The sequence below is a fragment of the Pygoscelis adeliae genome, unplaced genomic scaffold, assembly GCF_000699105.1.
Source record: "Pygoscelis adeliae isolate BGI_AS28 unplaced genomic scaffold, ASM69910v1 Scaffold652, whole genome shotgun sequence".
Lineage (NCBI taxonomy): Eukaryota > Metazoa > Chordata > Aves > Sphenisciformes > Spheniscidae > Pygoscelis > Pygoscelis adeliae.
In genome coordinates this window covers 55,654-66,613 of record NW_008824255.1, presented here as the reverse complement: position 1 = coordinate 66,613, position 10,960 = coordinate 55,654, and the positions used below count along the sequence as shown (strand labels likewise).

Sequence of the window (10,960 nt, the reverse complement as noted above, 5' to 3'; positions counted from 1 at the left end):
TGCATCGCAGCGAGGTGGTGCACGCGTGACGTGTAAATGAAAACAAGAACATCCCCGTGGTTGTTGCGATGGCGCTTTTCCTCCTGCTGGCCCGCTGCTTTCCACAAGTGACCTGTGACAACTGTCTTTGGGTTCAAGATGGAAGAAAATGAGCAAAATAAAATATAAACCACAGTTCGCAGCATAACCTAGCCAGTATTTTAAATACGCATCTTTTCTGAGAATTGAAGATAGTTTTTCCCTGGTTTCCCTTTTATACTCAATGAGCATGCTATGCATTTTATGTGCAAATATTGCTCTCTATGGAAAAAAACTTGTGTGCACATGTAGATCTCTGCGGCTGGCAGTGAATTAGTATTTGTATCTGTTTACCTATTGACAGGATAAAGTACCGTAGTGACCCCAAGTTATATCTGGTGGACTTGGCAGTGTTAGGTTTACGGTTGGACTCGATGATCTTAAAGGTCTTTTCCAACCTAAATGATTCTATAAATACAGTTGCAAGCTTTACCTCTGCTAAGCTTGAAACTTTAATAAAAGTTGCATTAAATTAAACTTTCAAAAAAAGGCTTTGAAGCCACTGAAAAAGGTATTTCAGGAATTTTCCTTGGTGAGCCAGCTACTGCCTGAGCGCTCGGTTTCTCTGCTTTCAAGGTTATCAGCTCTAACCCCCCCGTGTTTACCTTGTAATCGTGTTTTAACTCCCTGTCTTTGGTGGTGGGATAGCTGCCAGAAATATTATTTGAAAGAATGCAAGAGGCTCAAATTTAGCCTTTTACGGCTTTTACGTTTAATCTTCGCAAACCCTTCTTCTTTCAGTGTGCGAAGCTCCCACCTCGGGAGTGGACGCAGAGGATGGCATGGCATGCTCGATTTCCTTAAACTTTTTAGAAAATGATGCAGACAATGAGCCAGGAAGGACTGTGTTACGGCAAGGTGCTGGTGCCTCCCCGGCATCAGGGATGGGGGGAGCCCCGGCGGCGCGGGGCACGGCGGGAGAGGCTGCGAGCGCCTCCCTGCCTGGGGACCCGATGGCACCCGCTGGCAGCCCTGGAGCGGGGCGAGGGTGGGCTCTGGGGGAGGCTGGGGAGCCTCTCCAGGGTCGCAGGGTAGTTTGGGTGGGACGGGACCTCGGGAGATCTCCATTTGGAGGGTACTGATGTAGGGGTGGAAGGTCTTGCAATGTTGTGACACAAACAGTTGCTCTGAGTAGTCTCCCTTTAGTGTAGGTTTATATACTTGGGACTTATTTTTTTAATAAGTGGATTTGCAGCAGAACAAAGTGAGCTAACTAACGTCTTAACGTAGTCTCAGAACAGATGTTGGTGACTGGTCAGCCTTGCACAGAGATTGAGCTGAGTTGGATGACTTGCCTGGAAAACCACAGTTCTCTGCTCCTTGCCATGCTGTTCATCTTATATTAATTCCTTTAATTAAAAAAAAAAAAACAAAACCTTCCTCTGTTGAGGATAAGGCCGAGGTAATTTTGAAGCTTGGGTTTAATCACCTGTTCTCCAGAAGCATTTGCAAGCTTCAGCAGAGACTGGGGGTCTCGCAGACGTCGGTCGTGGAGGCACATGCTGAAAGGCCCGTCCACGGCACGTGGCCTCTGTGCCTGGAGCACCGCGCAGAGGGACGCCTGCGCAGGGGGTGCTCGGCTGCGGGAGAGCAAGCCCTTCGCTCCCATACCAGTGTTCCCCTTGTTGGTTGAGGACTTTGTATCTGCATTTACTATTTTGGCACTATCTCTTTAGGGGTAAGTTATGGGTACGTTTTGTTTGGATTAAAAGACCTGACTGGGCAGAAAGGGAGAGACAGACGGATAACTGTATTTTTAAAATACTCTAATTATAGGTGAAATTTTGTCCAACAACTTTATGCTGCCCTTAAATCATCATTGCATTTTTCCTTTCTGGAAGTGAATTTTCAATGAAGTTTAAGATGACATTGGTGACCTCGATTAAAATGAAAGAACTGTCCCTCATGGGGAAATCTTCTAATTAGCGATCTATTTCTGCTCTTCGCACTCACTCCAAAGGCAGCTCCAGCTGTTTAGGGGCAACTCTGATGTAGGTTCACACTGACGAGTCTCTCGGATGCCGTTAGCCTGGTTTCCTACGGAAACGAGGTTTACGTTGTTGCTCGATCAGTCCCTGGCTCCTCTCAACCTCTGATCCCACTGCCTGGGGTCAGGCATGTCAGCAGGAAAGAGGGATTGAAGGCAGAAGTTTTCTGCAACTTTAATGAAAACCGGTAGCTCAGAAAAGATGTTAGAATTGGTGAGTTAGCTGAGGGAAGCGATGCACGGTGAGCTCTGCCGTCACTTGGCCGGTTTTGGCCCGTTAGCACGTGCACAGCGGTGAGCTGGTGCACGCGTGCACCTTTTGCACGGGTGGTAGCTGGTGTTCAGGAGGGATGATGGCATTTGGGGAGCAGAGATAAAGGTTCGAGGGGAAATGCAGAGATTATGCGAGTAGTTGGAGTTCCCGCAGGTTAAAAACCATGAGAGAAAAAAACTCCAGAAAATCACACTTCATGGAACTGCTCGTTTCTGAGCGTGCTTTCAGCCACCAAGACAACAGGTTTGTCTTAACCAAGTAACCCATGCAACTCAAACTCCTCACCCCTTTTAGAGTGGAGAAAAGCGTACTGGTCACGGGATTTGGCAGGTGGAGAATTAAAATGTAGGTCCCTGTGTTTAACGGGGTTATATAATCCCGAAACGGTTCTGCAATTGTTTTTTTTTTTTTCTGAAGGGGGTGCGTACCTCTGCTTCAGAGCGTGCGGGTCTCTGCCAGAGCCTCCAGCACTTGCTGGAAACCTGGGGCCGGAGCGGCCGTGAGCAGAGGGCACTAAGAAAAAGTATTTTCATCTTAAAACGGAGGTAATTTTCTGCCACAGGCTGCTGTGGAGGTCAGAACTGTGGGTGGCTTCGGGAGGGATTGGATGTATTCCCTCCCCAAAATATTGCAGTACCCCTCGGTGTCTATGCAGGGACCTGCTCCTCGCTGCCCCGCTGCCCTCGCAGAGGTGCTCTGCCACGGGTGGGCATTTCTGAAGGGTGTGTAGCAGCTGGCTTTTGTGTGCCTCGGATTCTGCTCCTTCTCGTTATATACAGAAACCTGTTAAATTATAAAAGAAATCTTGACATCAAGCAGTGTTCACAGGCTGAGTCTTCCCGCAGCAATTTCAGCTCATGTTGGCTGTTGCTTGTAGTGGTGGTTCTGTTCCCGTTGCTTTTGGATGGTGGGATCACGGTTTGTCTTTCTCTGAACTTAGTGGTGAGGCTCTCGGTTGACTACATTTCCTCCCGTTCTTGTTGCAGATTCACAGACTGGCTGAGGCTGGAGGTGGTCTGGGGGGGACCTCTGGAGGTGCTCTGGTCCAACCCCTGCCCAGGCAGGGCCACCCAGAGCCGGCTGCCCAGTTTTGGGTGTCTCCAGGGGTGGGATCAGCAGGGTCTTTAACACTTTGAAGTGCTGCTTTTTAATGCTTTGCAATTAGGTCAGTATTTCTGTGCAATGGTTCCTGTGCCTGGTGTTTTGGACATCTGGGAGTCCTGTAGCTACTTTATATAAATGTGTGTTAGCATACACATAATGTGCATGTGTATGCATGTGAAAACTCCGGGGAGCCCCTCCACTGGGGAAAAAAAGAGAGCCAGAGAGGTATGCAACTTGAAAATTGTTTGTGCAGTAGATGTGCAAATGCGGGCTCTGAAAGCGCCCTGAGCGCCACTGGCGTCGGGGACACGGGTGCCTTACCGTCTGTGCAACAGGAATTCCCATTGCTTTGTGCTGGTTGGCAGCACGTGGTGGTTGGAGGAAGTGTGTTTAGCAGTAGTACGTGTCTGATGGTACCAGATACAGAGCTAGCAGGTCAGCAGTCAGCTGAAAACATCTCTGTTTTCTAGCTTGGGTCAGAGGAGCAGAGCTGAGATGCCCACGCAGCACCAGCAACCCGACAGAAGCCTTCACCTCCGAAGACCGCGCTGGGCAGAGTTTGGCTGATTTGCTGTATTTGCACTATTCTTCTCTTTTGCCTTTTCCCCAGAAGATAGTGAGGGGAAAATCTGCTTTTAAGGTTTCCCGGGGCTTTGGTGCAGGCAGCCCAGCTCCTCCAGCCTCTCACGCTGCGCCGTGCACTAACAGCTCGTCAGAGGAGGCGACGGCCCCATCTTGCATCCTCCTCGCCGCTTGTTTATAGAGATGTTCTCACCGCAGCTAGCACCGTCCCCTCCGGAGAGTCCTTGGGGGTTTGTTTTGGTGATGGTGTGCTGAAGGAAAGCTGCAAGAGATCACTTTTCCTTTCTGTGCTCCCCGAGCTAAATATACAGAGCAGCAGCTGATCCCTGCGGTCCCGGTGGGAGTTGGCAGCTGCGCGGTGCGCAGCGCCGGGTGACATTGCCGCGTTCCCTCTCGGTCATGAGTTAAAACGCTCCGGGAGGCCGACGACTTCGCCTCTCCCTGCCGCGAGTTGGCACGGATGCCTGCCGACGTCTCGCTGCTGCCTGCGGCGGGGCGCAGCGGGCAGGAGACCCGAACGGCAGCGGGCTGCCCTGCTGAAGCTGCCCGAGTTTTCCCATTTTCTGTTTGTCTGCAAGACGGGAAGAGCAGCTGAAGCTTTCAGTGGGCTAGAAAGCCAGAGAGCAGAGAGGCACCAGGCTCAAGCCGTGGGTACCTGGCGGTGGCCTCGGTAGCATCTGCAATGGATTTGTGAAGAGCCTGGAAAGCGAGAACTTTCACAGATATTTTTCATGCCCTGTCTGATATTAAAATACCGTCTCCTTATCTAGAGGTGACTTTTTTTTTCGTAATTCTGTTGCACACTTAAAAGACCTGTAATAAAGAAGGCTGCACGGTAATCATGCGCTGGATGATGCATGCAGGGATGTAAATGTGAAATTATCTTTAATTCTGTTGCATATGTTAGGTACTGGAATGTGAGTGATCCTCTTTCTTCTGTTTGATTTCCACGTACTTTGCTGCCTCCCATCTCATGAATCCCTCCTGCATACGGGGTAGTCTCAAATCTTGTTAGTCTTTCTCACACTCTCCCTTAATTTTTTTTTTCTGATACAATTTTCTTCAGTTTTCTTTGGTGTCTTCTGTTTCTGGCCCGTCTTCTCCTGAGGTGGGAGGGAGATGGGAACACACCAGAGCACATTGTTATGGCAGATGTGTTCCCTGAATGAGTTATGATATATCTGCCGACAATATATATATTTTTTTTTGTTAGTGGCTCAGCCTACAGTGAAAATGCCTCGTCTCCTGTAGATGGCATTTGTTTCAGCTTTGATTTGAAGATGCAGGTCAAATCTAATAATAATTTTTTGGATTCTTACTCCATTGACATAAAGTTGATTCCATTGTGCCGTTTAGTTGAATTTTTGGTGACGTTATAATTCAAAGCAAAGCCTGGAGTCCCAAAAGCCCAGGCTATATTAATTTATTATACTTTGTCTATCTGTCTTAAAATTAATTAAACATACTTACTGAGTATTTCCTGGCTTGTCTTACCAGGAACAGAAATCTTCGGATGTACTGCAGGGAATGTTCCTATTCAGTTTGATCTGTCAGTTTTGTGCAGCAATGAAAAATACTTAGCTAATGATTTTATTATATATATATAGAAATATAAATATATATTTATATATTATTGTAGATACAATAATGTTATATATGCACTAATTTTCTATATAGATATATAGAAAATATAAGCGCATATATATTCTTTTATATATATCTTCTAATATATAATTATATATATAGTTCTCTGTAGTTACATATATTGTTATTCTCAGTCCCCTGAAGTTCATTTGCTCGGATAGCTTCTGGGTTGCCAGAAGACTGTAGCGTGGACAGGGCGGTTCTTTTCTTTGGTGGCTGCACTTTCAGTTGATTCTAGACGTTACAGAAGACAAGCTTCCACCAGCGAGCGTGGTGGGTGAATTATATAAAGTAATCCCTGGTAGAATTTGCGTTGACACAGAAACTCCTACAAAATAAGGGAGACTGTTATGTGGCAGCGTTGGGTGATTTTGGTGACCTACATTTTGATGCAAACAAATACAAGGTCTTATAGAACCAAAAAAGTGCTTTTCAGCTGGCAAACCTCCCACTGCTTCCTGGATGGTCTGGAAGTTGAGCATTTGCTGAAACCCAGAAAACCTGATTTTAAGCTTTGCTTCCTCTTTGAGCGAGGAGTAGCTTGTGGTGTTTATCTGATCACGCCGTGTCGGCTTTGTAATGAAAAAGGTTAAATGATAACACCTGCCTGAAAGCATATATTTACAAAGATGGAACAAAGTTACAAAGAGCTAAAATAATAATAATAACAGTAATAATAATAAAGCGATACTGTGATTATACCCAACAGTTTATATCCTCCCTTATTTTCTGAGAATCTGAAGTAGCTTTTGTATTTCATCTCTAACCATTACTGGGTGATTCCAGGACTCCAGGTTAAGATTCCTGTGCTGAAGGCGGTCGCTGCTCTGTCTCCCCAGCCCTGCTCCCCTCCCTCCCTGAAGACCCCTCTGTAATACCAAGACCTTGCTGCTTTGCTGTCGGCTGGCTTGATTCCTCCTTAGAAAAAGCTTTTTTCCGTGTTTCCTGTGGCTGCTCTCTTGTGCCCCATCTCTCCCCAGAGCGCTGGGATAGCAAGGACCCCGTCGTTTGGCTTTTCTTCTCTGTCTTTCCATCATTATTGGGTTAATGCTTCTGTTGCACATCTTACTTGCTCTACCCTGCCTGCAGGCATCATCTGTCACAGTCTTGTGGTAAACTTTTGGGCATTTACTGTTTCTCATAAGAGGACGTATCCTTTTATTTCTAGGTTTACAGCTTGCGTTATTCCACAACTATCAGATGATACCGGAGATGGGGAGGTTCCTAATGGAGTGCTCGATTTCAGAAATACTCCCTCCTTCCTTCGATTGATGCTCTTGGGGTCACGGGGTCTCTCCAAGGGGAGGGCACAGGCAGCATAAGAAGATTTTGATTTTGATTTCTGTGCCAAGAGAGAGGGAGTAGCAGGAGAGAAGGATTATTGCTGCCATACGTATGCATGTGCCTTGTGGAAATGCTGTGACCTCTTCTTACGCTGATGTGTCAGTGAAGGACTTGGAAAGCAATTGATGGGAAAAGAACCAGTGGAATGGTTTGATGTCTGGAAAGATTGCTTTTCTTAATGAGAGGCTGCAGGTCCTAAGCTGAATTCCTTATTGTCAGCACGGCCCGGGGCAGAAATCTGCTGGCAGAGCGCTGCTGGGCAAAAAGGGGGCAGAACAAAATCCTCAAACTGGAAGTAGAGAAAAAGGCGGTCAGCTAAAAGTAAGGTGCAGGTCTGTAATACATGGTGTTATGTATTGGAGCAACTCAACCGTTCTCCTGAGATGCCCCCCCGCCGCAGCACCGTGTCCAGCTCTGGGGTCCCCAGCACAAGACAGAGACGGACCTGCTAGAGAGTGTCCAGAGGAGGACACGAAAATGATCAGGGGGCTGGAACAGCTCTGCTGTGGAGAAGGGCTGAGAGAGTTGGGGTTGTTCAGCCTGGAGAAGAGAAGGCTCCGGGGAGACCTTATTGCAGCCTGTCAGTACTTAAAGGGGGCTGATAAAAAAGATGGGGACAGGCTTTTTAGCAGGGCCTGTTGCGACAGGACAAGGGGGAATGGTTTTAAACTAAAAGAGGGGAGATTCAGACTAGGTACAAGGAAGAAATGTTTTACTCTGAAGGTGGTGAAGCACTGGTCCAGGTTGCCCAGAGAGGTGGTGGATGCCCCGTCCCTGGAAACATTCCAGGTCAGGCTGGACGGGGCTCTGAGCAACCTGATCTGGTTGAAGATGTCCCTGCCCACGGCAGGGGGGTTGGACTAGATGGTCTTTGAAGGTCCCTTCCAATGCAAACCATTCTATAATTCTATGAATCATGGGGAGGTGATGTGGTTTTAATCACGAGATGAAAAGACCGGAGATGCTGCATCTCAGACTTACTAGGTCTTTGTCATAGAAATTACTGTGTGACAACCTGTGGATGTAATAATATGGAAGATGGGTGAAAGATATTTTTTTTTTAAATGCTCCTCATCTCTCTAAAAGATGGATCAAAAAATAATCCCGCTGTTTATTCTTCTCCTAGTTCTTGAGGGAGGACTTGAATTATCATGACCCAACAGTCAAGCACAGCACCTTCCATGGAGAAGACAAGCTCATTAGCGTGGAAGACCTCTGGAAGGCCTGGAAGACATCTGAAGGTAAAAAAGACAAGCAAAATGAAACTGCCTGCTCCACCCGCCTTGCCATAAAAGTGATAAACGCTGTGGATTTCATATAGCCTTGGCAGCAGTGTGTGTACCTCCCAGGAAGAACATGCTGCTTCTGCTTTTGCTGCCTTGCATAAGTACTCTTCCAGCTTCCTTTTTTTGAGAGAGCCTTTCAGGATTTCATTGGTCTTGGTACTTACCAACTGTTAATGCTGGCATCTGAGTATGGCCGTGAAAGTATAAATTGTTTCGTTTCTCTGCCCCTATAAATGTGTATTAAAATAGGGCAAAATACTGTCCTATTCCAGGTTCTCCTTCAAATATCCAGTTTCAGCTGGTATTTTTATGGGGTAATAGCATCCTAAATATTCAATAGAGCTGCGTGGCAGTTTTCCTACAGATTGTGTTTTCCTTAGAAGAAATTTGCTGAACCTGAAAAGCTCCTTAATCTAGTGAAAAGAAGGTAGAATAAAGTCCTAAAACTGGAAGTGTACGTAAATACATTCGATGCAGAAATAAGCTGCTAGCTCAATAATAATGGTGTTATTCATCACAGCAACATCATCACAGTTAACCCAGGGAGGTGGTGGAAGTTCAGTCACTGGTGGGAAACTTCCTGAAACTTCTGAATCTTGGAAGAAACTTTAAAGTTCGCTAGTGCTTCCCTGGCTGCTGCGTGCAGGGTGCCCCACGCCCTGGGATTTGACAGCGCTGGCTGTTCCAGGCGTCGGGAGGGTGTCCGAGGTGGTCAGGAAAAGGCATGATTTCACTTCTACTTTTTCCCCGATCAGAATTTTGGAAATTTTTTTTTTTTTTGAGAGATCTTAAAACGGGTTTTTCTTTCTTCTTTCTAGTTAAGAAACTTTTTATTCTCAAATTTTGGGCTTCATTACAGAATGGTATTTTATCTTAAGACCAGTGGTACTAATAAGAAAAATCTTCAGTGCCTTGAAAATGAAAATGTGGGGGAAGGTGTAGAAGTAGGAAGATTGCACTTTTGCAAAACATAGGTGTAGTGTTGACTGTACGATGCATTTTGATTTACTTACTGCATTGTGAGTGGTGTGTTGATGCAGGTCACATTGGTATATCGGGTCTCTTTGTGATCCGTGGCACGGACCGTTTCTGCCAGTGGCTGCCCTTTGCTCCTCCTCTTGTGCTTTTCCTTTTCTGTCAGTACGCTAGTCGTAATGTTACTCTCAAGACCTGGGGCATCTTTTTTTCCAATACTTTTAATTGCTGCTCTTCCCTTCACTTACAGTCTTTTCTCTTCCCTCTGTCCTCCAAGATCAGGTAATCTTATCAACTCCCATCGCTTGAAAAACTGGATTTTAGTCTTCTGATGACTTCATCAACTGTAAAGATTTCAATTTCTCATTTGTGTCCTGTTCTCTTTGTATTTGATTTTTCTGTCCTAGCCTTTAAATTACTTGGGGGTAGGATGTGCTCAGTGTTTTCAAAGCACTCTGTCGATACAGCTATAAGTAATGTTATAGTCCTTCACAGTCCCAGGTGGACTAAATGAATACCTAGGTACAGCATTTGAAAGGCGGGTTGAAAACACAGTGGTTCTGTGCATGATCCTGGAGTTGTTTATCTGGGACCAGACTCTCCGTCCTGTGGAGATGGGCAGCCACGCGTTGAAAATTCTTGTCCAAACCACTTATAAGTCGGGATGACGCTAACAAGTCGCTCTGTCTCCTGTGTTCAAGGAAAGCCTCGTGTAAGAAGTATTTATTCTATTGTGCGGCTGTTTACAAGTGGCTTTGCCTGAAGTATATTTTAATGTCGGCTGGGAAAGGGTAGAAATCATTAAGGGATGGAGGAGAACATCCCATGATACTTCCCAGGTCCCTTAATTGCTGAGCTGCTTTTGCTCTCTCCCTGCTTCTGACACACACGGGACCTGCCGTGTCTTTGGGTAGAGCTGCTGTGGCATAGCGGTTTTCCTTGGGTTGGATTTAGTTACCGCTCTTGTTTTCCCTTCTCGTCATTCTGTATATCTAGCTGATAAAATAAATTATTAGTTTCTAAAGGATGGTCTCATATGGAGCCTAATCTTGGCATTTGAACTGGAGTTGTAAAACTAGTAGAATCAGGCTTGTAGAAAAGGTCTGCTCCTTCATGTGGGTGTGAAAAGCAGCTCTGAAAGGGCACCGAGGTCTGACGGGGACGGGTGCCCGAGGCAGCTGTGCCCGTTTCATCTGTTTTCAAGCCAAGTGCTTTTCCTACCTGCCGTTGCTGTTGTTCCAGGTCACACATGTAAACTAAAAAGTTGTTTCTCCCCCCTAATTATCCAAAAATATAAAGGTTGTGATGCTCTTACAAGGTGTTGGATTTGCTAGATAAAGCCCTCGGTAAGCATGGCTCTACCAAAGCCACTGAAGTAGCAGATCACATCATCGCGGCAAGGATGCAGGGCAGGGGAGCTGCTCATCTTGGCACCTGAGCGTGCTGCCTGACGCTGCCAGCTTGTTTCTCCGTGATTTCTTCTCAAAATAAAGACCTCTGAATATGTAAAGCCAAAAAGAAAGAGAGAAGCCGGGGGCTTCAGAGGAACCCGGGGCCCGGCAGGGCCGGGCTGTGCAGGGGCTGCTGTGCGAGGCCGAGAGGCGGCTGTTGGCGTGGGGGCACGGCTGTTGGCGTGGCATGGCGTGGGGATGCGGAGGACAAGCCCTGCATCGCTGCGGGGAGGGG

At 46.6% G+C, this 10,960-nt stretch overlaps 1 protein-coding gene across 1 annotated transcript in view; it reads left to right on the top strand.

Annotated features, from left to right (window-relative positions):
• The window catches only part of STIM1 (stromal interaction molecule 1), a gene marked incomplete at its 5' end in the record, with an annotated part of 55,055 nt that overhangs the window by 3,573 nt on the left and 40,522 nt on the right, over window positions 1-10,960 (top strand). The window contains one exon of the mRNA XM_009335290.1: window positions 8,140-8,254. Within this exon, the coding sequence (XP_009333565.1) occupies window positions 8,140-8,254 (115 nt within the window). The remainder of the gene's footprint in view (window positions 1-8,139; window positions 8,255-10,960) is intronic.